This window comes from Sorex araneus, chromosome X (genome assembly GCF_027595985.1).
Source record: "Sorex araneus isolate mSorAra2 chromosome X, mSorAra2.pri, whole genome shotgun sequence".
NCBI lineage: Eukaryota > Metazoa > Chordata > Mammalia > Eulipotyphla > Soricidae > Sorex > Sorex araneus.
Window position 1 is genome coordinate 235750949 of NC_073313.1, and position 27645 is coordinate 235778593.

A 27645-nucleotide genomic window follows, 5' to 3' on the forward strand; every position below is an offset into this window, starting at 1 on the left:
TTGTTGTTGTTTTGGTTCTGGGGCCATACCAAACATAGTGATACTCAGGGCTTACTCCTGACTCTGCACTCAGGAATTATTTTTGGCAGTGCTTAGAAGACCATATGGGGTGATGGGGATGGAACCCAGGTCAGCATATGCAAGGCAAGCACTCTACCTGCTGTACTATCTTGCCAGCCCCAGAATTCAGTCTTTCTAACACTGGGTTAATTAACGTAAATGAATACTCAACAGTTTTAGTTTCCTAACCAAGTCAGTCTTTGAAAATGTGTTTGATATATTTATTTCTCTCTTTTAGGAAGTATTTAAAGAAAGAATTGGTTATAGACATTTATTAGATGTATTAAAATCCCTGGGTCAACCACCATTGGAACTACTAAAAGAACTCATGAATATGGTGAGGTATTTTGTTGTGTTTTTTTTTTTTTTTTTTTTTTTAGCTTTCGAAGAAGTTCTGTTACTTCAAAGAAGTTCTGTTGCCTCCATCTCAAAGATGGTAAATCTTTTGTCTTTTGTTTTGCTTTACAGGCTGTAGAGGGTGATCACACTTCAGTTGGGATTTTGGGCATTGGTAATGTCCAGCCTCTTCTGCTTCTTATCCAATGGATTCCAGAGCTAGAATCTCATGACCTGCAAATCTTCATCTCTGACTGGCTGAGAAGAATTTGTTGTATCAATAGACAAAGTCGAACTACTTGTGTCAATGCAAATATGGGAATTCAAATTATAGAAGCCCTGGATTCCCAGTCTTCCCTCCATCGAACTTGTGCTGAGAACTTGATTGCACTTCATGGTTCCTTGGGGAGTCAGTCAATCAGTGCAGAAGAAATTCATCGATTACTAAGATTACTGAGAGTGGATGAATCTGAGTTTATTCACCCTTACACCATTTCTGTGACTCGAGCAATCCTAATGATGGCCCGAAAACAAAGCCTAGAGAGTGCACTACAGTATTTTAATTTGTCACATAGTATGGCAGGAATTTCTGTGCCTTCAATACAGAAATGGCCAGGGTCGGCCTTTTCTTTCAGTGCCTGGTTTTGTTTGGATCAGGATCAATTGACTCTTGGCAATGGTAACAAAGGAGGAAAAAGAAAACAATTATACAGGTACTGGTACAAGTTATGTAACATAAGTGATTACTATTGTAACAGTGTATCCTGTGATTCCTTAATAAGTAAAAGCTTGAAAAGAAATCGTAGCATGCTTGATAAATTGATGATTGGATAGTGGTTTTATGTGTTTCCATGGTGATAAAATTGAATAAAATGACTTGAAACATTCTGATTAATATATTTTTGTTAGCTTTTTTACAGGAAGTGGCATGGGTTTTGAAGCTTTTGTTACCTATGCAGGTATGCTGGTTGTGGCAGTGTGCACAAAAAGAGAATATGCAACAGTTATGTTACCTGACCACAGTTTTTGTGATTCCCTCTGGGTAAGGTCTTTAAGGCTCACATCTAATTTCTTATTTTTCTTTCTTTTTTACTGGTGCTGGAAATAAAACCCAGGCTTACAGTTTGCAAAGTTTGCCTCCTACCATTCAACTAGTCCCTAGTCCCAACTTCTTTGTTTAAAAACCACATGTTTGGTGCATCCACCCATTAAGTATTGTCATCTATGTCTGTTTTGGAGCCACACTGAGTGGTGCACAGGACTTATTCTGGCTTTGCGCTCAGAGCGCACTCCTGGTGGGTTTGGGACTAGATGGGGTGCCAGGGATTGAACCCAAATTGGCCATGTGCAAGGCAAGCACCCAAACTGCTGTACTATTGCTCTGGCCCTGTCATCTGCTTTTTAAGAGTGAATTCATATTTTTTTTAAAGTCCTGATAAAAAAGTTTTAAAGTTCTATTCATTTTGACATTATTTCTAGGGAATTAATACCATCATTATCAGCATAAAATAAGTAGTGATCATTTCTTTGTTGAAAATTTAGATTGATTTTTATGATTTTTTAAAAAGAGTTTAGAATAAACTTTTAATTTTAATTAAACATGAAATACTAGGGCTGGAGTTGTAACTCAAGGGTTAATGCAAATGCCTAGTATGTCTGAGGCCCTGACCTGAGCTTGGTTTTTAGGACCACATGGCCGAGCACTGCCAAGTATTTCCCCTGTTAAAAAAGGCAACAAAAAATAAAATGAGGTAATAAATTGTTAAAAGTAACAAATTTCTGTTGCTTTAAAAATAAAAAAAAATGTTTATTAGAAAAGTTTATTTTAAAAAATACTTGAACTTAGAAAATACAGAAAAGATATAATATGTGTAGATTTTCTAGAATAGATGTAAATACTTTTACAGTACTAGTTGAAAAAGTTGATACTCATTTTGAGAGCACCATTTGTGCCATAAATTATGCTTAATGTCTTGCTGTTCAACAAAGTAGTTGTAGAGTAATATTCTGGAAACATCTCCTATTTCAAAGGTTTAATGTATCTTTATCTGTAAATGTATGTTTTTCTTTACCAGCATAACATCACCATTGTTCATATGCCTGGAAAAAGACCTTTTGGTCAGAGTCTTGTTTACATCTATGACAATGGACAGCAAAAGGTCTCTGCCCCTCTCAGATTTCCTGCCATGAACGAGGTAAACACATTTAACCTACTCTTATTTTTGGCAGGGGAGGGGGCAGGGAGTGGAAAGTTTTGTTCATTCTCAGATTTTAGACAAAGACAGTAGTCTGAGGATTTAATCTGACTTGTTTTGGCTTTGGCCTTTTGGGCCACACCCAGAGATGCTCAGGGTTACTCCTGGCTCCTATGCTCATATGGAATGGTAGAAATTGACCTCGGTTGGCCATGTGCGAGGCAAGCACCATACTTGCTGTACTATCCCTCGGGTCCCAGTCTGACTTTTGTTAAAGATATAGAAGAAAGTTTTGTTTTACCTTGTCTAGGTAAAGGTTATTATAAGCAACAGAATCATTTTCTATTTTTATTGGTGACTGTGCTGTGAGTAGTGTTACATATACGGTTACTTAACTTGCACCTAATCCAGACTTTCTTTTGTCATTACTGTTACTTCATTTAGTGTTTTTTTAAAAATATGTTTTTTTTAATTTACTGAGATAAAACTGGTTTACAAGACCGGTTGATTTACAAAATCAACTGGTTGGTTTACAAAAATGTTATATTCTTGAGGTACACAGTGTTATCACGCCATGCCCACCACTAAAGTGCCACTATTTTTGCATGTCTTTGCTGTCTAAAATGTATGACTTGGGCCAGGGAGATAGCTCAGAGGATCAGAATGCATGCCTGGCATTCACTGAGTCCCAGGTTTATTCCTTGGCACCACCTGGCCTTCTACGCACTGCTGAGTGTAGACAGGCAGCCCCTGGCACTGCTGTGGAAGCTTTCCCCAAACTAGAAGATGTACAATAACATGAAACTAAAATGCTTATTTCCTCTGACTTTTCAGAAAATTTCAACCATCAGTTGAAATTGATGGTTATGCTTTCATAAAATAATGTGAACCTGTTTAATTATGGTATTTTTAAATTTTTGGTTAGTCACTTAGTACATAATGTTTGATCACAATGAAATATTTTTCTAAGTCCATTAGCTGCTTCTTGGGAGGATGTACGTATGCTTTTCATCTTCATTCAGTTCTTAAGAGTTTAATTTATTCTACGTGGAAGTAATTGAGAACTCTTAGAATTGTCTTTTTAATGTAAAAGACTCTGGTTCAGAGAGGAGACTCAGTGGATTGGATCACATCATTGACATACAGGAGAGCTAGGTTAGATCCACAGTACCATACGGTTCCCTGAGCACCACCAGAGGCAATCCTGAGCACAGAACTTTGTAGCCCCTGAACACTGCTAGGTGTTACCCAAATACCCCAAAGCCCATTCCTAGCCACCCATGCACACACACAATATAAGAGGTTCTGTTTATTCTATATTCATAAAGTTTTAAATGTTGCTGTATTCTAAGAAATAGTAAGTTAGACTTTAATTCTATTATGTCATTTTAGATGAAGTCATACAACATGTAATGTAGAAAATCCATTCAAGGAATAAACAGGTAAAAGTTTAGAAAAAAAAGGTTTACATTAGAGAAAGGTAAATAGATTGAATAGAACAGAATAAGATGGGAATATTTAATGAAGCTCTAATGTTTACATAGGCATTTATGAACTTTTCCATCTCCATTGAATTTAAACAATAGTGAAGAATCATACACTTGCACATATTATTACCTAGTAAAAATATTTTCAGTGTACTTGCTTAATTTTATGTGGTTTTATTTTAAATACAGTAGGTAAAATTACATGGCTTATTTGATTTGTTTTTAACTTTTAGCCATTTATTTCCTGTTGCATTGGTTCTGCTGGGCAGAGAACTACCACTCCTCCACCATCCCAAATCCCAGATCCACCTTTTTCTTCTCCCATTACCCCTCATCGGACTTCGTTTGGTGGAATACTGTCTTCAGCTTCCTGGGGTGGGACAGTTGACAAATCAAAATCAGTTACCAAATTGATATCAGCTGGAACCCAAGATAGTGAATGGGGATGTCCTACATCTTTGGAGGGTCAGCTTGGGTCTGTTACCATTTTTCATGAAGCACTACAGCCTCCTCAGGTGAAGGCATTATATTTAGCAGGTGAGTATGTATGGACCTACTCTTTAGTTAAACTCATAGTCTTTTGCTGCATAAATTTGTTTTATCTGAAGAAATCTTTTCAGTTTGTGCTGAAAGAAAAATTCCATCACATATAGCAGTTTAAGATGTATAGTATTAACCACATAGGTAGTTACTTCATACCACCAACAAGTGCCCTATATCATTTCTGGCCCCTTCTTCACTACCTTTTTTTAAAAAAATCTTTCCACATGGGGACTGGAGCAATAGTGCAGTAGGTAAGACATATGCCTTACATGTGGCTTGCCCGGGTCTGATCCCTGGCATCCTGTATGGTCCTCCAAGTCTGCCAAGAGTGGTCCCTGAGCGCAGAGCCAGGAGTAATCCGTGAGCACAGCTGGGTGAGATTTAAAAACCAAAAACAAACAAACAAACAAACAAAAATAACTCCACAAATAATAGTCAGATTGGAGGTTAGAGCATCAGTAAGTTTGAGCAGATGGAGAATACACAATTTGGTCCTTAATACCACTTGTCTTTTCTAACAGATTTTAATTCATTGATTAGACAGAATGTGAGCCTGTCTTCTGAAAAACTCATCTGTCTGAATATCAAGTTATTTCAAAGCTTGTCATAACTTTTTTCTGTACTGGAAAACTTCTAAATGCAGAGTTAGGACTCTTTGGATAAAATTACAAGCTGGGATTTGAGGGGGCAGGGCTTTTTCTTTTAGTTCTGACTTTAATTTTTAAAATCATGGGGCTGGGGAGATTGTACAGGAGATTAAAACACTTTACTTGCATGTGACTGACCCCATTTTTTTAAACTTATGAGTATATGCTTCTAAGTTTATGATACATAGTAATATGAAATTTTTAAAAATTTAGTCACAATAAAATTACAGTTATTCATGATTGGGTTTTAGGCATATAATGTTTTAACACCAATCCCTTCATTAGAGACCACTGCCCCCCCACCCCTATGTGCCTCGCCCCCCAATCTGCTTCTCTATGAGAGGCGCTTTTTATATGTATTTTTTATTTTTATATGGTTTGATAGGGTTTCATACATAGCACTTCACCACCTTTCAGCGTGACCACCTCCTCCTCACAGTTGAATGCTTCCCTCCACCATAAACATGGCCTACTCCATGTCCTATCTCTCAGCCCTATCAGTGGTATGTTTCTTACTGAATACCAGTTCTCATTTTCTTTGTTTCCATTGTCTTTGGTTATTTGTTATTCACCATTATGTTTCTTTATATCCCGCACATGAGAGAGACCATTCTGTTCCTTCTCTTTCCCTCACTGGCTTCACTCAATACAATACTCTCCTTATCTCTACATGTGGTAGCAAATTTCATGAGTTTATTTTTTTTTCTTATGACTGAATAATATACCTTTGTGTGTATGTACTATAGTTTATCCAGTCATCTACTCTTGGACACTTGGGTTGTGCCAGTTTTTAAGCTATTGTGAATAATGCTGCAAGAAACATAGGAAAGCAAATTCTTTTCTCCATTTTGTTTGTATGGCCTTGTATATTCCAAGATAGGAAGTTGCTGGGTCAAATGGAAGCTCAATTCCTACATCTTTCAGCCATGTCCATATTGTTTTCCAGAAAAGCTAGATCAATTGACATTCCCACAAGCAGTTGATAAGAGTCATTTTCTCCTGGACCCACACCAGCACTGGTTGTACCTGTTTTTTTGATGTCTGCCAGTCTGTGGTGTAGGATGATATCTTATTGTTGTTTTGATTTGCATCTCCCTGATGATTAGAGTATTTAATCATGAGCCTTTTAGCCATTTGTATTCCTACCTTGTGAAAGTTTCTGTTTATCTCTTCTTGCCTTTTTTTTTTTTTAGATAGGGTTGGATTTTTTTTCTTGTAAAGTTCTACCAGTGTCTTGTATATCTTTGATAGTAACCCCTTATTAGATGAGTACTAGGTAAATAATTTCTTCCATTCCGTGGAATGACTTTATATCCTGGTCATCACATCTTTTGAAGTGCATTTGTTTATCTTTGCTTCCACTTGCTTGATCAGTCCTGTTTCATCCTTGAAGATGCTTTTAGCTTCAATGTCATGGAGGGTTCTGCCTATGTTTTCCTCTATGTAATTTATGGATTCAGGCCTAATATCAAGACCTTTAATTTATTTCTATTTAATTTTTATATTTGGCATTAGAAAGAGTTTTGAGTTCATTTTTTTGCATGCAGCCGACCAGTTTTCCCAGAAACACTTGTTGAAGAGGTTTCCTTGTCCTATTTCATACTTTTTCCTCCTTTATCAAAGATTAATTGGTGATCTGGAATTTTTTAATATAGTCTTTGTCAGGTATTGTGTTATTTTTATGCTAGCTGTATGAAAGAATTGAAAAGTATTTATGACTTCTGAAAGAGTTTGTATAAAATTGGCTCTATGTCTTCATTAAATAGTTGATAAAAAGCAAAGAGTAAAGCTAATCTAGACTTGGACTTTTAGTAATAGGAATATTTTATAAAATAAGTTCTGTGAGCTGAAGAAACAATAGACCTGGTAGAATGCTTGTCTTGCAAGTAGCTCACTTGGGTTTGATCTCCAGCACTGCATATGGTTCTGTGAGCACCACCAGCAGTGATTCCTAAGCACAAAGCCAGGAGTAAGCCCTGAGCATTGCAAGCTGAGGGTCATAAGCCAGAACTTAAAAAAAAAAAAAATAGAAATAAAAATAAATTTTGGGAGGCCAAAACAATAGTACAGAGAATAAGGTCTTTGCCTTGCATGCAGCAAACCTGGGTTCAATCCCTGGCATCCCATATGGTCCCTAAATACCACCAGGAGTAATTCCTGAGTCCAGAGCCAGGAGTTACCCCTGAGCATGGCTGGAATGAACCAAAAAACCAATAAATAAATAAATTCTAATATAAGTATAGGCTGACTCCGGTTTGCTCCCTGGTACACATGTGGTCCATTGAGCACTATCAATACTTAAATCCTTAGTACCACAGGGTGTGGCTCAGACCCAGCCCCTTTCTAAATCAAATCATGATTGTTAGAGGTGTTTTCAAAATTTTATCTATCGTTTAGTAAGATGTTAGTTTTTAAGCCTTTATATCTGTATCTATATCTATACTTTATATATATCTGTGGAAGAGATACTTTAATCAGAATGCCTTTTTTAGAATCATAGTAGTTTTGAGATAAATAATACTAACTAGACTTGTAATGTTTATATTAGAACATTATCGTTACATAAAGTTTAACAAATTTTGAGTTCAGAATTAAATCATTTAATGTAGTCATTACATCTATAGTTTATATTTTGTTTTTAAAAATTTTTTTTTGCTTAAGAGACAACTCTTAAATATTATAAAATATTAAGGGCACTTTTATTACTTTCATTATATTCATGATGTATATTACTTAAATTGTTTATTAGCCATCACAAACTGTTTGAAGATTTTTTTCTTATAGTAATGTAATTTACTTAAATTTCCCTGTTTCAAAAAGAGACTAATTTTTAGTGCCACCAGTAATAAATTAGTATACAAAGTTTGTCATATGCTTATTAAAATGGAATGGTCAATAACTGATTACTCTGCATTTTAAGTTAAAATGGAACCTTGTTTTATTTATTTAAATTTTTTTATTATTGTGGGAGGAGTTTGGGCTACACCTAGCCATGCTCAGGGATTACTCCTGGTTCTGTGCTCAGGGTTCACTCCTGGCAGTGCTTGGGGAACCATGTGTAGTACTGGGGATCTTACCAGTCTCTGCTGTGTGCACGGCACACCTTTTAACCCCTGTATTATATTTCAGGGCCTTAGAACCTCTTTTAAATTTTTATTTCTTTTTAGTTTGTTGTGTGTATTGAACCCCAAGCCTCACAATTACAAGACAACTATTCTATCTGAGCTACATTCACAGCCATAAATGGTATTTTTTTAATTTTTTTTTTTGGTAGTACGATAATGAGCTTTTTATTCTTTTTGCTTTGGTTTTGATTTTTGGGCCATGCCCAGTGGTGCTCGTGGGCTGCTCCCACCTTGTGCTCAAGAGATTCTTCTAGTGGTGCTTGAGGAACCATGTAATGCCAAGAATCAAGCGTGGGTAACTGCATCTATAGCGCATACTCCATCTTGTTGAGCTAGCTCTCTGGTTCTATTCTTCATTTTCGTATATCTTTTTATTTGATTGCTTTGTTTCTTTGTCTTATAAATTTGAACTAATTTACACTAAAGTAATAAACTTTTTATTGCTTTGTTGCCAGTCATCAGACTTAGTGCCTACTGTGTGCAGGTCATGTATTCCACCAATGAGCTATATCCCTGGCCCTTAATAAAGTTTTGTTGTATTTGATGATAATATTTCATTGCTTATTTTTAGTAGTGTGTGTTGTACAGTCCTAAACTTTTCTGTTCTGGACATGTTGGAAATGATATAAAAATAGTACATTTGGTTTGTTTGTTTATTTTAACTGTGTTATTTGAGTAGCTTGAAAAACCTTAATTTAAAATTTTATACTGGTTACATAGAACTTCCTCCATATATTGAAACCCTATATATTTAATAATGAAAGTGTGTGTAAATAATTTTCAGGACCAAACTGTTTAAATCCTTGGAAATTCCAAGACACTGACATGGCTGATGTGCCTGGTAATGTCCTTCTTCACTACACTGCAAAGGTCAGAGTAAATGCACAAATTGTCTGTCTAGTTGTAACTGCTGTGAACTATAAGTCTCCTCTTTATTCACTTTTTCATTTCTGTGGGCGGTTGAGGAAAGAAGACTTGAATTGCCATTAAAAAATAACTTATCTTCAAAAGAAATTTAGGAGCAGTAAAAATTAAGGTGCAACTGCTTAAGGATAATAAAGAAATTACCTATATACTTTCCATGTCCTATTCCTTTTCCTTCAAGAATTTATCTAATGAATAGTACTTCAGGTCCACAGGGTTGATGGAAAGATCAAAGGTAGATCTGAGCGGGAGAAAGGACATACCAACAATATCAACACCAAAAACCTCCCCTCACTTAAAAAAAAAAGGCTTGAGATATAAATATAATGGGTAGGGCACTTGCTTTGCACATAGCTGATCTGGCTTCTATCTCCAAAACCCTATTTAGTCCCTCAAGCTCTAGGGAGGTGGGGGGCACAACTGAGTATTGCCAGTGTCGTCCCCAATCCAACCCCAAAGATACATTTTTTGGATCAAGATAAACATTGAATATGTGGTGATTGTTGATATTGTTTGATTTTATATCCTCTCCCTTTTCTTCTTCTAGACCTACCTATGGCAGTTACAGACTATTAATATTTAATTTTATAGCAATTATTCATTGACTGTTAAATACCTTTCTAAATTACAAGAACGTGATCCATGTATAGTTTAAGTTATGCTTTGTCCTCATTTAGCTTAGCTATTTGATATGTCTTTCTTTTATTCTTAGGCATGCAAAAATTCAATCTGTCTTGATTTATCTGCTAATTGTTTGCATGGAAGGTTAACAGGAAACAAAGTAGTAAATTGGGACATTAAGGTAAGTTAATGATCAGTTGACTGGCTGCATACTTTGTATGTTTACAAATTTTATAAGAGTTTACCAAACTGATCTGAATAATAGATGCTGACTTTAAATGTTTGTAACCAAAAAAAGAGTTTGGAGTATAAGTAAATAGGTAGCTGAAAGACTTTTATTTCATTCACATTTCACTGTTTCACTATATCACTGTCATTCTTTTGCTCATCAGTTTGCTCGAGCAGGCACCAGTAACATCTCCATTGTGAGACTTGTTGTTACTGTTTTTGGCATATCGAATATGCCACGGGTAGCTTGCCAAGCTCAGTCCTGTGGTCAGGATACTCTCGGTAGCTTTCGAGGCTCTCCAAGAGAGACAGAGGAATCGAACCCAGGTCGGCCTCGTGCAAGGCAAAAACCCTACCTGCTTGTGCTATCGCTCCAGCCCTCGTTGACATTTAGATACCTTGAACCCAGTAGCTTCCATAAGAAAAACATACTGCCTTGTAGTTTTTCCATTTTTAAGATATTAAATACCTTAAACTAAATGGCAGATCTCAACCCTTCTAACCATCTCAGAGACTTCACTGATTATCCCTGTCACCTGAATCACTTTGCCCAGTCTAATCTTCACTCTGTCAGATTTCAACAAACTCAAATCTTGTCTTTCTGAGGTTAAAGATGAGTAACTTTTCCTCTTCCTCATGAAACTCTAAGCATATCTCATTTGCCTTTTCTTGTGCTTCTTAGTTATGTATCGACTGCATAGGTTTCTGTTTTGATCTGCAGAGTCTGCTTATTTTCCAAGACTGAGTTAACTATTCTTATCTTGACTAACACTCTTTATACTTTATCACTCCACTTATCTTTGTAAATAGTAACTGATTGCTTGACTCCTTAATAGACTAGGAGTAGTCCTTTAAGAATTTTTTGAAGGTTAAGTCATTGTTTTTTTTTTCATTGGTGCCTAACATAGGAATAAAGAATAACATTGTTGATTCAGTGATTAAATTATTAAAGGTTATTTGGGCTAGTAGGAATGTCAGGAGGTATACTACTAAATTACAGTGTGTCCTTAATATCTTAAATGGAAATTATTGTCTAAGGAATTGAAATACGAATAATAGAAGGAGCTTGCTGCTGGTAAATCAGCAAAAATTAAAAAATAAACACTAATTTTCTCTTTTTTTTACCTTTTTTATTTTAAAAAATTTTATTTTTATAAAGTTTTTCACAATAATTTGTTACACTTAATATTCCAACACCAATTCCACCACCATTACACATACCTACCACCATATTACAAAATTTTCCACCCCACCCCCAAACCCTGCTCCCAAAGTGGTCTAAATTATTTATTTTGTATTGCTTGTTATGAATAATCCACAAAAATGATCCAAAAAATTTTCCTTAGAGGAAAGTGTTTGGAGATTGTTGTATTTCACCCTGAAGCCATTAAGTTCTTGTAAAAGAGATTACTAACATGTTAAAGGTTGAGCCTTATGCAAACGCTCATTTTCTAACACCAAATATGTATATTGCTTCAATGAAAAAACAAATCATTCATAAGTAGTGATGGGTTTGACGTTAATGATGGATGATTCCTTTTTACAGAATTCTTATGGTATAAACTTTTTCTTACTCATGTGGCATAAAGCTTTTTCTTATTTATGTGATACAAAGTCTTTTTTCTCTTTGAGATTAAAAACTTAAATTTTGAAATGGGAAGATTTATGAAATTTGACAATTCATAGGTTAATTTTTGCCATTATTGTAAAATTGAGTTTACAAGACTAGTTCGTTTGTGCTACTTACATATAAAAATTGGTGATACCACATTTCACACTTGACAGTCAAGGTGGCATATTTATTATGTGGAATTAAAGAAGTAAAAAAAACTATCAAAGAAAAAGACTATTGGGGTCAGGAGACAGCTCAGAGGACCAAGGCACATGCCTTGCTTGCACAGTGCCTCAAATTTGATTCTTGGTACCGTATGGGTCTCCAGGCACTGCTGGATATAACCCCTGTGACCCTCAAGCCACTTGGGTATTATTCTGGGTCAGTCCTAACAGCAGCAACAAAAGGAAGAGAAGGTGGGGCCCTGAGAAAGAACATCTTACATATGCTATGTTCTCATATGTTAGTTTACTTAAGCCCTTTAACAATTTTGCAAAATGGAAATTTAGTATCCTCATTTCACACATGAAGAAACTGAGGTGAGAGATTGGTAACTTGTCAAAGGATACTTAATGCTATTTTCTTAGACTTTCCAAAGTATTCACTCTGAACTTTGGTTGGATTCTCCTTTTTCGTTCAGTGAAAGTAGAGGAGTCACTCATTTCTACTCTGAAGTTTGTTTTGTAGTTTGCGGGGTGCTCCCAAGCAGTGGTCAGAAGTTCAGGGGCCCCCCAGTTCCTAAAGTGCCCAAGATAGCTGGGCCAGTTAAGCAGTGTTTAGGGGCTTCCAGGGCTATACTTGGCAATACTCGGGACCATGCTGTGCCACATACCCAACCCAGCATATGCTGTCCTGCCTCCCAAACCCTTGTCTTTTATTTTCACAGTTTGTTCTCCTATTTATTATTCTCAGTGGATTTGTAATTATTCTTCCCTCTTACAGGGTTCTTTGTGCTTAGGTTGGCCCATGTGTTGCCCAAAGCTTAGCAAATTGTCATGTCATATATGCTCTGTAGCTATGAAATGATAAAACTGCCCTTGTTTTATAAGACTAAAAATGTTAATTTTATTTTTTAGGACGCCATAAATTGCATAGGTGGTTTAAACGTACTCTTTCCTTTATTGACTCAAATCAGCCACTTCAGTGAAGGACGTATTCCTGAAGAAACAAATGAAAGTACAGTTTCTGAATTGATAGCACCTTTAGAAGGAGATTGGGTGCTGTTGACCTCCACAAAGGCATCAGGTATCAAGATGAAATTAAACCAGAATAGTTACTAAGAAATTTAAGAATTAATAGAAATATAAAATGCCTTGCCACCATTAGGAAGAAGTTTTAACCATTACCCATCCCTAATTATACTTCTGTTGCCATAAGATTCATAATTAGGTTGAAAACCTTAAGTTGCTTTTGCTTTTGACTGTTCTTCATTTTTAATCTTAGTGGAAATGCAACCATGTTATTAAATTAGTGTTTATATGCTTTTAAGCATATAATATACAATTGTTGCTTTCTATATTATTTACGTTCTATACATGGTCTTTGGAGGCAAATTTCTGAACTAAATTCCTTGGTTGTTAAAATAGGAATATGTGGGGCTGGAGTAGTAATACAGCAGGTAGGGTGTTGGCCTTGCATTTGGCTGACCCAGGTTTGATCCCTGGCATTACATATGGTCTCCCGAACAGTGCCAGGAGTAATTCCTGAGTGCAGAGCCAGGAGTAACCCCTGAGTATCGCTGGGTATGACCCAAGAAGCCAATAAATAAATTAATTAAATAGGAAAATGTGAACAGAATGTGAGTAGAGTAAAATGATAATTACTGTCATGTTCACAATTCCACAGAATCAAGATTAGAACGAAATTTAATTGCAACATTTATTTTGATTGTGAAGCACTTTATTCAAAGACATCCTATTAACCAGGATAATCTTATTCACTCCCATGGAGTTGCCACTCTTGGTGCCTTACTGCAAAAGGTGAGCTAGTCTAACATCATGTGGATGTTATTAATATTTCTAATTAGAATTCTAATTTGTTGTGACATTTTTTCTTAATGAATAAATATTTTCACATTTCTCTGTTAGAGTTTGGACTATATTAGTAGATCTAATGTGTCTTACAAGCAGCTTTTAAAAGCTTATACAAGAATTACTGATCTTACATAGCAGTGTTTCATTTATATATACATATATATATCTATATATCTATATATCTTGTTTGTTAGCTTTGAAATTAGCAGTACTTGGTAAATTTAAGATATTTTAGAAGTGACATTAGGAAATGTGTGTTCTAGTGTTATATCAGAAGGTTCAGTGTTCAAGTTGTTTATATTTTTGTAGCCAAACTTCTAATTGTAACGGATGTTCTAAGTTGGTCATTAGAAGTTTGGTTTGGCAATTATTTAAGCTGAATTTTTCATAAATCTTTTCTTTTTGTACGTCAGGTGCCAAGCACCTTGATGGATGTTAATGTGTTGATGGCAATTCAGTTGCTGATTGAGCAGGTATCATTAGAGAAAAATATGCAACTTCTTCAACAAATGTATCAGTATTTACTTTTTGACTTCCGAATTTGGAACCATGGAGATTTTCCCTTTCGAATTGGTGAGATCAAGCTACTTATTAAATAAATTTTTGTAGGTTTTTTTGCTTGGTTTTTAGAAATTTGTAACTTTATTACTTTTTTTTTAGCTTTATCACTTTATCTGTTTTAGGTCACATACAGTATCTCTCCACCATCATCAAAGATAGCCGAAGAGTTTTCCGAAAGAAGTATGGTGTGCAGTTTCTCCTAGATACACTTAGGATTTATTATGGGTATGATGTTACTCCTTCTCAGTTTGATTCTTTTTATCTGCTACTTGATTGAGGCATGTAAATTTTTTCTCCCAGAAATTTTAATATCTTATAATTTCAGAGGAGCATGATAAATGTTGAAGTTAAATGATGAACAATTGATGATCACATAGTGTTGTGTCTTGTGTTTTATTAGTTTTTAACTGTAGAAGCAAATAATTCCACTTCTCTGTGCTTAAGGTATCTGATATGCGATGAGAAGCTAATAAAACATGACATTCTGTCATTATTTTAACAAAGACCTTAAAACTGTCTGCCACATGATGTGAGTTACATCAAAAATAAACTATTTTTAGCAATTTATATCTTTGTCACTGAAGCTTCAGGAGATCTAAATTGGTGGGGGAAAAGAGCAAAGAAGTCAAAGATACCATGAATTCAAGTTATGGATGTGTCTGAAGTGGAATATTTCTTGTCACCACGAGGCCCTATAAACAATATTGGATCTAGCGCTATTGGGCCACAAACTTCGAGTAACTGTAGTGTTTCAGGGATTAGACCCTCCCCCCCAAAAAAAATACCATGAATTCTAATATAATAACCTTATAGAAATAACTTTTTTTAAATTTTGGAGTTTTGGGACCAGGGACCACATCCTGTGGAACTCAGGGGTGTTTCTTGATTCTGCTCAGAAGTGACCCCAGACATTGCTCAAGGGACTGTATGTATGTATGTATCTAACTAGGGTTGGCAAGAGCTTTACCACCTGTACTATCTCTCTAGCCTAAGTCTTTTTTTTTTAATTATGAACTCATTGTCTCCCTTCATATTTCTCTAATTTTTTTTCAATAAAAACTCTTTCGGTTTCAAAAAATTATTTGAGCTCTTGTGTTTTGCTTTCTCTTTCAGGAGTGATTGTAAATACAGTGAGCTGACTCTAGATGATATTCGAACAATAAGGACATCTTTGTATGCATTAATTAAATATTTTCTGTGCAAAGGTGGGACCCATGAAGAGATACAAAGCATTATGGGTTATGTTGCTGCTGTCAATGAAGAAGAACAGGTATTATGCCCAAGATCTAATTTTACTTTTTAACTTTTAAGATGACTTTTTAAAAAAAATTTATTTATTTTAATTTTATTAAATGCTGAGTTTTTTAGAATAAAATGCTTATAATGTCACATTCAATATAGGCAGTTAAAAAGTAGATTTTGTCTCAAACAAAAATTTAATAAAATAAATTGCAGTGTAACAAAATTTTTAATTATGTAGAAAATAGTGTGTGGAAATTATTACTTTAGCCGCTCTGAAGTTTATTGTCATAGGTCACAAAATGTGTATTTGCTTATCACCAGTTATAGTGGGCATATTTCTGTAAGAGAAATAGAGTCCTTTGTATTTATTTTTATAGGTATTACTCATTGAGGAAATTAGGAGTGGCTTAACAGAGGATATATAGCTTAGCATGTCAATTTAGGTTGGAAGAGGATCTAAAATGAAATGGAATAAAGTCAAAAGGGTAAAAAGGAGGAGCAGGAATGTAGCTCAGTGGCAAAGCACAAGCCTTATATATGTAGCACTCTGATTTTATTTGTAAATGAGGGAAAGGCAGTTTTGGCATAGAAGACAGTTCAGTTAAACTGAACATTGGTGGTGGAGAATGGGCACTGGTGGAGGGATGGGTACTTGATCACTGTGTGACTGGAACGCAAGCACAAAAGTTTATAACTCTGTAATTGTACCTCACGGTGACCCACTAATAAAAAACTGCACATTAGATTTTTATAGGATTTAGTTAGATATTTTATAATTTTTGTCTATTTGTGTCTATTTTATCTTTTTGGTTTAATTTTAATAGCTCTTTGGAATTTTGGATATTCTTCTCAATCTCCTACGTACTAGCCCAACCAGAGGCCAACTTTTCTTACTGCTATTTGAACCAGGAAATGCTGACATACTTTATGCATTGCTCTTAAATCAGAAGTACTCTGACAGACTAAGAGAAATCATTTTTAAGGTATAAACTTTCCTTATATTTGGGATACATAGGAATTTACTTGCAATATCAACTTTATAAATGTAAATTATTTTTCCTCTTTTAGATATTTTACTTTTAATCTTTTTTATTTGCATGCAATTATGCTGTAATCACTGTATCACTGTCACTGTCATCCCATTGCTCATAGATTCGCTCGAGCGGGCACCAGTAACTTCTCCATTGTGAGACTTGTTGTTGCTGTTTTTAGAATATTGAATACACCACGGGTAGCTTGCCAGTCTCTGCTGTGGGGGCGGGATACTCTCAGTAGCTTGCCAGGCACTCCAAGAGGGGTGGAGGAATTGAACCCAGGTCGGCCGAGTGCAAGGCAAACACCCTACCTGCTGTGCTATAGCTATAATATGATAAATGAATTCAGTGGAAATCTACCTTTTTGTACCATTCTCTATAAAATTGTCTCATCATCTTTTTGACTCATGGTAGACCTATGTTACAGGTCAGACATTTAGCAGTTAATAATAGCTAACCATAGAGAGCACCCACTATTTGTCATGCCCTAAAAACTTTTCATGTATTAACTTACTTAGCTCTTTCTAAAAAAAAAAAAATTTTTGGTTCACACCTAGAGGTGCTTGGGGGCTACTCACCCCTGCTCCTTGATGAGAGGTTGCTCCCAGAAGTGCTTGGTGGACCATGTGGTGCTGGGGTTTAAATCCCAGCTTTATGCTCTCTCTAGCTTTGGCTCTAGCTTAAGTTAATTAGTGCTTACCAAAACTTTTTGGAGTAGATTAAGAATCGAGACAGAAATTGATGTTATAGAAATATATATTTTTATTTTTCATATTTTTAAATTTTGAGGTCACACCCAGCAATGCTCAGAGATTATAAGATTACTCCTGGGTCTGTACTCGGGAATTACTCCTGGTGGTGCTTGGGGGACCATATGGGATGCTAGGTATTGAACATGGATTGACCTCGTTTAACAAACATCCTTACCCACTGTACTATTGTTCCAGCCCCTAGAAATAGATTTTTATTTTGTTTTAGAGGGAGTCTTCTACACTGTGATTAGGGGATCTATGAGTCACTCTTTGGAAATACTTTGCCAACTGGGCTGGATGGATCAGTGCTGAGGACCAGAAGGTCACACTAGTGGTGCTCAGGAGGAGGAGTATGCAATTCTAGGTATCAAACCTGGGACCTTGATAATGTGCCACTGACATCTCAGATGTCCCAGAATTTAGTTTATTTGCCTATTCAAAGCTTTGAGTTTAGTTAACGTCTCCTACTGTACCTTTTTTTTTTTAACCAAGCATAAAGAAGTGAGTCATATTTCTGTTGCTCTTGATTTTTTCTGCATGTGATTTATTCTTTGATTCATTTTTCTTACCCTCTAACAGTCATTTCTTCTGTATCATTAATGTTACATTTTGCAATCTTCTTACGGGGTTATGCTATGATTGTCTATGTTTGGAATCTTTAAATTTTGGAAAACAAGGAGGCCATATAAATGCTATGATGTGACGCATTTTAATATTGATTATGATATCTCCTACAGCTATCCTTTAAAGTATCGGGATTCTGTTGGAGAAAGAAATGAATTCAATTAATACATTTTTAAAAATTTTTTTTTATTGAATCACCATGTGGAAGGTTACATAGTTCTCAGGGTTATGTCAGTTATACAATACTCAAACACCCTTCCCTTCACCAGTGCCCATATTCCATCACCAACCACCCCAGTATACCTCCCGCCCCCTCTCGCTCCCCCAGTCCCCACCCTTATAAGTGATAAGTTTCACCTCATTTACGCTTTATTCTTGTTAGGATTTCCCCCCAAAGTCCGACCCGTTAAAAAGGAACCACTTCATATTGCTGATGATTAGATGACATTAGGTCGCGCGTCCGCAGTTGCAGCCGCGTGGTTTTGGGTTTCTGTATAAAGTCCAGGGAAAGTTCTGCCAGAAATTACATCACTGCAAACTTTTACCCTTTTATGGTGCTCATAAGATGGAAAAACCTAGAGAGAGATACCCTTCCCCGCTGTCGCAGCCTGGCGTAAGCTCTCAGTTCACATTCTGGAAGTATTTCAGTGGGCTGCTGGTGTCCAAAGTAGCTCTTTTGGGCTCTTCGATCATGCTCGAGCGGCAGCAGCGGCAAAAGGGGTGTGTACGTGGGTCCACTGGGTTTTTAAGTATCGGCAGTGGGCGGGGGCCGGTACCCCCGCCCCCTGGGATCTCCCGTACGTCCCGCCGCAGCTGGATCGGTGTCTCCATTTTGTGCTCAAAAAGCGGTGGAAGCTGTGCTGTGCCCAGGAGGGAGGGGTTGAGAGAGAGAGGTTAAAAAATAGAGAAATACCCGGCCCCCGCTGTCGCAGCCTGGCGTAAACTCTCAGTTCACATTCTGGAAGTATTTCAGTGGGCTGCTGGTGTCCAAAGTAGCTCTTTTGGGCTCTCCGATCATGCTCAAGCGGCAGCAGCGGCGAAAAGGGCAATTAATACATTTTCTTTATCAAAAAAATATTCCTCATAGAAGTTATTTATGATTACTGTCAGAGTTACCCATTTTTAATTGGGTTTCAACATATTATAAAATTATGTTCTAAACACAGTAATAAAATGATAATTTTATGCCAAAAAGGATCTTACTAATTTATTCTCTTACTTTAAAGACATATGAATTGCTTCACAAAATGTCTTCTTGTTCTTGAAAATGAGTTTGATAGCTATTACCTTAAAGGATTACTACACTGGATTAAAAAATATCTTTGTTTTGGGGAACGATAGCATAGCGGGTAGGATGTTTGCCTTGCACAAGGCTGACCCGGGGTGATCCTTGGCATCCCATATGGTCCCCTGAGCACTGCCAGGAGTGATTCCTGTGTGCAGAACCAGGTAGAACCCTTGCCATTGCCGGGTGTGACCCAAAAATAAATAAATAAATAAATTAAAATCTTTGTTCTCTTTCATAACATGCCTTTGTTTCTCTGGGTTTGTTTTGATTTAAATCTTACCCATGAAAAATTTTTAGTCATTTCTTCTTATGTGCCATAAATATGTATAAACAAGTTTTAAACAATAAAATTTTAAATATAGATGTAGTTCAATTTTATTTCTAAATATGCATTTAATTATAGTATGAGATGGACTGTTCCTCCTAGTTGTTGTGAAGTTTGTTTTTATATACTTTATAAAATAAAATGATTTTTTAGAACCAGTGTATAGTATTATTTTATTCAGTATCAGTCTGAGTAACAAAATATTCTTAGGTCTCGTATCTATGTTACCTACATTATCACTGTTGTAACCAGGTTTTGGAGCAAATGTTGAAATGCACTAATGTTTATGAACGAAGTAAACAACGTATTCGACTCAGAGAAGTTGGTTATTCAGGATTGGGACTTCTTCTTAATGAATCACCTGTTAGTGCCTCTCTTATTAAAAACCTCATCCATCAAATCATCAATACAGGTAGAATGAAGGCTCATGGTTCTGTTATACTTAATAACTGTTATTCACATTTGCATGATTCTGTTTTATGGCTTTTAAATTTTTCTTGCACACATTTTCCCTTCATTCTTCAGCTTGATGTTAGTTGATTTAGCTGGACTGTCTTTGGGTGCTTTTTCTTATACTTCTGTATTTCTGACTCTCCAAGGAATAATATAAGCCTTAATTAATAGACTTATAATAAATATTTATTAAGTTATTGTTAAATAATTGAATTTTTAAAATAAGACCAACACAATAGAATTTATATGAAACACTTATTTATTTTGTGGAGCTCCCCATTGTGCTACATCATCAGTGCTAGAGAGACCATGTGGCACCAGGTATCAAAACCAGGGCCCTATGAATGCCAGACATGTGCCTCTGCTCTTTGAACTATCTCCATGGCTCCATGAAATTCTCTTTTTGGTGAGGAGGACATTTTCTTTGATACAATTTGTGGATTCCAGTGTGATTATCAAGGTCTTTAATCCACTTTTATAGTGGCTTCTGTGCATGATATTCAAAAGTGGTCTGAGTTCATTTTTTTTTTTGCATGTGACTGACAGTTTTTCAGAACTGTATGTTTAAGACTTTTCTTGCTTCTTTGTCAAAGATTAACTTTTGATATACCTACATATCTATGTCCGTGCTTTCACTTCTGTTCCATTTGTCTCAGAGTATTATTATTCCCGTACCCTGTTTTGATTACTATAGCTTTATAATATATTTAAAATTGGAGAAGGAGAAGCTTCACATCTTCTTTTCCCCAGGATCACTTTGACTATTCTTTTTCTTTTTTAATTTTATTATATTGAATCACCACAAAAAAAATACAAACGCTTTAACTATTCTGAGGGTTTTATTATTCCATATAAATTTCAACAGTGTTTGATTTATGTCTTTAAAAAAGTCACGAGTAAATGATTAAATCAATGCAATTAAAGAGTGAATTGTATTAATTAAAATTTAATTTTAATACTTTATTTTTTCCTCACCGTAGATCCTGCTATTAATTTCAAAGATCTATTGTCTGTGATTTATATAGCTCACAAAGCACATGTAAATGTCAGAGTTTTCATCTGCAGAAAGGTTAGTAAACTTTTAAAAATACTTTTAAAATAGCATTATTATAGAATAAACTTTTGGGTTGGAGTGATGGCACAGTGCGTCGGGCATTTGCCTTGCACACGGCCGACCTGGGTTGGATTCCCAGCATTCCACATGGTCCCCAGAGCACCACTAGGAGTAATTCCTGAGTGTATGAGCCAGGAGTAAACCCTTTTCCTTGTTGGGTATGACCCCAAAAGATAGATAGATAAATAAATAAATAAATAAATAAAAATAAACTTGTGAGCCGTTTGAATTTCTTCTTTGAGAAAGTTTCTGATCACTTCATTGCTCCATTTTCTTTTTTTTTTCAATTTTTAATTTTATAAGGTAGTTTACAATATTTGATTACATTTAATATTCAAACACCAGTCCCACCACCATTAGACCTTCCCACCACCAAATTTGGGATGTTTCCATCTCAAGCCCCAATCCCTATCCCAAAGCACAACTGAAATAATGTATTTTGTATTGTCTGTTATGGAGAACCGCTGGAAATGCTTACAAAAAAGTATTCATGTAGGCAACAGTGTGAAGATTGTTCTATTTTGGCAGGGGCCATTAAGACATTCTTTAGGATATCACTAACATGTTGTTAAAGGTTGAGTGATGTGAGTTTTCATATATTTATATGAAAATATGTATATATCCATATCCATATATATATTTCCCTCGATGATTTGTTGCCTACTATCTGAACCCCATCAAATATGGTGTGGTACTTATGAAGAATGAGTAGAGAGTGTTTTATGATGTGTTGCACAGCCTAATTTGTGGCCTTGTGGTCCAAGAATACGTTCACTTTATGTGAAGCTCAGCCCGAGCATGTGGGGAGTGGCCTTGAGCGTGGCGGTGATTGGGTTCTGGAGGTGTTGGGCTGCCAGGGCTGGGTCTCTTGGGGCTGGAACGGCTCTCACTCGCCTCCCTCTGGTTATCACCCCATTTTCTGATGGGTTTTTTTTCTTGTATATTCGACCAGTGCCTTTCCAAAGATTAATATCTTTGATATTAATCCCCATCAGAATGGTCTCGGGTGAATAACCTTTCCCATTCTGTAGGCTGTCTTTGTATCTTGGTCATTGTAAAGCATTATTCTTGAGGTGTCTAGACTTTATGAAAGTGTATTGTGTTTCTTATTTACTTTCCTCACTCAGCTGGCAGAATGTTCAAATGGTAGATGTTCAGTATGTTTTAAACAAATACAGTATGCTCATGGAATATATTTGAGAAAGTAAATTTTTATTACATTTTATATATGTTTATTTTATTTTTTTATTTCTGACCAATTTCAACTAATAACTATGCTCTTTACATGTACACTAGAAAAATCATTGTCTCTTTTTCATATCTCAGCAAATACTTGAATACATTTCTAATCTGTGTAATGACTCACATGCCCATAAATTCAAAAAACACAGTGCCTGGGAATCAGATAGCGCAGCAGGCTTAGTATTTGCCTTGTATGCAAGAGACCAGGATTCAATCCCCTGAACTCAGTATGGAACCCCAAACACTGCCAGAAGTGACCCCCAGGAACCAAATCAGGAGAAGCCCCAAGTATCATCAGGTGTGACTCCGAAAATGAAAAGAAACAAACTAGTTTTTAAAAAACCATAATACCTGCCCTTTAAATAGTTTGCCATTCAGTTTTGAACATAATTTTTCATACGTTTTGTTTATAGTGCAAGAGATTAAATCCAAGACCTATCACATATCAGGCAAGTGCTCCATTGCTGAGCTATATACCGAGCCCAGCAAAGCATTGTTTTCTATTTTGGGGTCTCCTAAGTGTGTTTGGGGGTCAGAGGCACGAGGTCTAGTCCCAACTATATTAGGCCCATCACTGCTTGAATTTTGCAGTACTGGGAGCCACCAGGGCTTCCCTGCTGGTTCTCAGAGGACCTTTCAGTGCCCAGATTTGAACCCTGGGCTCCACGCCAGGCATGTTCTCCATACCTTGGTGCCATTCCCAGCTTGGTGCCATTCCCGCCCCTGCACACACACACCCCAAGAATATAGTTTTTTTTTTTTAATTTAATTTTATTTTATTAAATCACCGTGTGGAAGATTACAATGCTTTCGGGCTTAGATCTCAGTTATACAATGCTGAAACAACCATCCCTTCACCAGTGCCCATATACCACCACCAAAAAAAAAAAAAAAAAAAACCCACACAGTACACCTCCCATCCCGCCCCCCCACCCCCTACCTTGTAACTGATAAGTTTCATTTTTACATTCTGTTTACTTTGGTTATATTCAATATTTCAACACAAACCTCACCATTGTTGTTAGGAGTACCCCACTAGATTCAGACCTACTGTGAAGACAAATAAGGTTGCGCGGCCGCAGTAGCGGCCGCGCGGTTTTGAATTTCTGTACTTTAACAAGAAGTCCAGGGAGATTTCTTCCAGATATTAGATAATTGCAGGCTTGAAAACCCAATCTGTGGTCGCTTGTACAGCTGCGGAGAGGCCGCACATGTGTGCGGCCCCCGGGATCACATCTTGGCGGTGGGAGGGGCCGGTGCCTCCCACCTTCCCAAGAGCACCCTCGTGTCCTTTTGCTGCAGTTTTTGTCATAAATCCCATCTGTGGTCGTCTTAATATGGCGGCCACCGCGGCGCCCTTCATCCCCGGAGAGAAAGAGGCGAGAGAGAGAAATACCTTTCCCCTCCCGGGCAGGCACAGGCCGAGGCTTAGTTCTCAGGCTGGAGACATTCTGCGAGGAGTTGCTCACACCGAAAGAGGTTTTGCTGGGTCTGGATTCACGCTTGTACAGCTGCGGAGAGGCCGCACATGTGTGCGGCCCCCGGGATCACATCTCGGCGGTGGGAGAAGAATATAGTTTTTGAACTCATATCCTCCTGCAGTTTTTCATTAAATCCACTGTCATTAAGATAACTGAGAAAAATTGTTTCTGATGTATTATACTTTTTTTTTTTTTTTTTTTTTTTGCTTTTTGGGTCACACCTGGCAATGCACAGGGGTTACTCCTGGCTCTGCACTCAGGAATTATCCTGGCGGTGCTCAGGGGGCCATATGGGATGCTGGGATTCGAACCCGGGTCGGCCGCGTGCAAGGCAAACACCCTACCCGCTGTGCTATCGCTCCAGCCCCAAGTACTATACAATTTTTAATATTTTTGTTTTCTTAATATCTTTGCAGGTTTTACAGATTTTACAGTCCCAGCCAGATGCAGCACACCAGATATCCCAACAAGTGGGTTGGCAAGATACTTTAGTTAGACTCTTTTTAAAAGAAAATTTTGAAGGTGGTACTGTGCTTCAAAAGCACAGTAGGGCCGTTTTAATGAAAGATCATGATAAGAACGTATCAGCTGAAGATACTAAGAAGAACTTGGATGAAAAGACAAATGAAAAAAACTCATTCCCATCCATTCATATGTCTTCAGATCAATGGAGTTTGGAAGACAGACAATATTTAGAATCAAATGTACCATTTCAAGAAGAAGGCTCGGGGGGAGAGTTGTCTTTCAAATCAGAGAATCAAGATGAATTCTGGCATAATAATCATTCACATTTGAGTTTGGATCTCAGTGAATTTGACTCCTGTGAAATGAGTGACAGTGGAAGTCACATGCCAGACAGCCTCCCTAGCACTCCATCCCCAGTTGAATCTACTAAGTCATTTTCTGTGCAGTCTGAAAGGGAAAGTAGCACAAATGAGAAGGACCTAAGTGATGACTTCTCTTTACTCGATTGTCAACAGGTAAAATTTCTTTTTTGTCCAAATGCTGTTTTTATTTCCAAATATCTGTGATATACTTAGCGATATGAATAATCATTAACTTCATATTACATTCATTTTTATTTTTCATGCACTAAGATTTTAGAAGCCTTGAGTATGATAAGTAAATATTCAATGCCTTGAGAGCAAAGCCCAGTATTCTGTTATGCTTGTATCTACAAGGTATATGTAGTAAAGTTCCTGGTTCATAAAACACATTAAAAAATAGAGCAAATGACTATAGTATATGTAATACTTTTTATTATTGGCTTTTAGCAATTATCCAACAGCTTGATAATACTTTTTTTAAAATATATAACTGTAGAAATGTGAAGAGGAGCTTCTTCAGTTGCTGACAAATATTTTGAATTATGTAATGTGCAAAGGGCTGGAAAAGTCTGATGATGAAACTTGGATTGAACGGGGTCAAGTGTTTTCAGCACTGTCTAAACCAGGAATATCCAGTGAGCTACTTCAACCATCAGATGAAATAAAGCTAATGTAAGTTCAGTTAGTAATTTTCCTTCCCCTTTTAGAATGGACAAGAATCTAAGGTAGGGGCTGGAGGGATAGCACATCGGGTAGGGCGTTTGCCTTGCATGCGACCAACCTGGGTTCGATTCCGAGCATCCCATATGGTCCCCTGAGCACCGCCAGGGGTAATTCCTGAGTGCAGAGTCAGGAGTGACCCCTGTGCCTCGCTGGGTGTGACCCAAAAAGCAAAAAAAAAAAAAAGAATCTAAGGTAATGTTAGTTATTGAATATTTCATATTTAGTGACGAGATAAAAGGAGGAGCTATGTGGTAGGCCTGTTTTCTATTGTTGTCACTTAAAGAAATAGAAATCCAGAAGACTTCCTTCCTTTGTGAAGCAATTAAATTGGAAATGAATTGGGGCTTACACAAATGTATTTTCCTTGTTGTTGAGGTGGTTTTCTGCAATATCTGAACATTTGTACATTCTATTCTACATTGTTGCCAAAGTTTTGGTGTTTCCTTGCTCATGGAAAATAATAGTGTTTTCATGAAAATTAGTTCCCTGAAGCCACCAGGGATTCCTGCAAGGTAGTAACCCTTTGCAAACCATAATAATGCTTTCTTACCTAACCTTGCTAATTCCAACTTTAAAGAAATTTTCAAATATCTCATGGTGAATAGAATATGAATTATTTTTGTAGCCTTTTAGGAGTCAAGTAAAACAAGTAACTTAGTTCCCTTTTAGTATTAGGGGGATTAAAGATAAATTGCAAGAGATTTAATGTTGTTCAATTCATTCAGTGTTTCTGATACCTGTTAATGATTTTTGGAAATGCAGCTCTATTAATAAACAAGATTATATCCTATTAGTTGTTTTTCTTTTATTATTTCTTCATTTTTCTATACTTAAAATGATTTTAAGAAGGCTTTGTTTTACACATAGTTTGCTACAGAAGATGTTAGAATGGGCAGTCACAGAAAACAGAGATGCAAAAGCTAATCTAGTAACTGCTGAAAATGCCTTTCGACTCATGTTGGTCATACAGGACTTTCTGCAGTCAGAAGGACTTGTTAATTCAAACATGTGGACTGAGAAGGTACAGTAATACCTTTGAAATAAATTTTTCAGTAATCAAGGACTTCAAATAAAGCAATTTTATACTGTGGCTTTTTAGAACAGTAGTTCTTAATCAGATGCTATATAAACATGGATATGATGTGAATGTTAAAGATTTAAGTAGCCATTATTTAGATAATTCTTTTGACTTATACCTACTTAATATAAATTATTTTCAGTAAATAGTAAAAAATATCCTAAAAATAATTATGATTTGCTTTACTTTTTGAGAAAACTCATCATCTATAGATTTTTAAAACTATATTTCCCAATTTTTTCTTTGTGATAGCTCCTAGAGGATATGAATCTGCTCTTTGATAGTTTGTCAGTTTGGTATTCTGAAAGTCCAGAGTGGATAAAACTTTCTCAGATTCAAGTACAGTTGCTTCTAGGATTCATTGAAAGGGGTAATTTACAGGTTTGTACATTTTTTACATTATTTTACATACTTGCATGTGGTAACTGAATTGTGTGATAACTAAATGATAATACATTGTCACTGTTTTATTTTTCTAGTTCTAAAAATGTTCATAATTTTGCTTTAGCATTTGTTTTGTAAGATAAAATGAAACTTGAGGGTCTGGAGTGATAGCACAGCAAGTAGGGCATTTGCCTTGCATGAGGCTGACCCGAGTTCAATTCCCAACATCCCATATGGTCCCCCAGTACCGCCAGGAGTAATTCCTGAGTAACCCCTATGCATTGCTGGGTGTGACCAAAAAAGCAAAAAAAAAAAAAAAAACAAAAAACTTGAAAGTCAGCTAGCTGCTTGGTTACTCCTAATACTTATGGCTAAGTATAGTATTAGGATTTCCTTTGAAAGGATTTTAAAAAATAATAATATTAGAAGGCATTATTCATCACTTGAACAGTTAGGAGTTTATTAACCTTTGTAAACATTTTTTCATATGTGTAGTTTAGGAAAATTATTATTTTATGTATGGTGTGTGTGTGTGTGTGTGTGTGTGTTGCCAGGGATTGAACTCAGGACCTCATAAGTCAAAAGATTGATTAGTCTCTACCACTAATCCTGGCCCCAGGAAAATTACCTTTAATTGTCCTTTCAAAATCTTTTTTTGTTACTTTAATAATCAATGATATTATATTCTCCCTCCTATTTTTTGGTT

The 27645-nt window shown here is 36.3% G+C and overlaps 1 protein-coding gene across 1 annotated transcript in view; it reads left to right on the forward strand.

Annotated features, from left to right (window-relative positions):
• The window catches only part of NBEAL1 (neurobeachin like 1), a 163039-nt gene that overhangs the window by 66604 nt on the left and 68790 nt on the right, over positions 1-27645 (forward strand). Inside the window, exons 13-31 of the mRNA XM_055122038.1 lie at positions 299-397; positions 529-1109; positions 1306-1438; positions 2472-2591; positions 4312-4615; positions 9178-9263; positions 10030-10119; positions 12855-13023; positions 13624-13757; positions 14225-14384; positions 14495-14597; positions 15486-15642; positions 16439-16597; positions 19890-20049; positions 21071-21159; positions 24344-24907; positions 25251-25426; positions 26345-26498; positions 26808-26936. Coding sequence (XP_054978013.1) covers positions 299-397; positions 529-1109; positions 1306-1438; positions 2472-2591; positions 4312-4615; positions 9178-9263; positions 10030-10119; positions 12855-13023; positions 13624-13757; positions 14225-14384; positions 14495-14597; positions 15486-15642; positions 16439-16597; positions 19890-20049; positions 21071-21159; positions 24344-24907; positions 25251-25426; positions 26345-26498; positions 26808-26936 — 3567 coding nt within the window. The remainder of the gene's footprint in view (positions 1-298; positions 398-528; positions 1110-1305; positions 1439-2471; positions 2592-4311; positions 4616-9177; positions 9264-10029; positions 10120-12854; positions 13024-13623; positions 13758-14224; positions 14385-14494; positions 14598-15485; positions 15643-16438; positions 16598-19889; positions 20050-21070; positions 21160-24343; positions 24908-25250; positions 25427-26344; positions 26499-26807; positions 26937-27645) is intronic.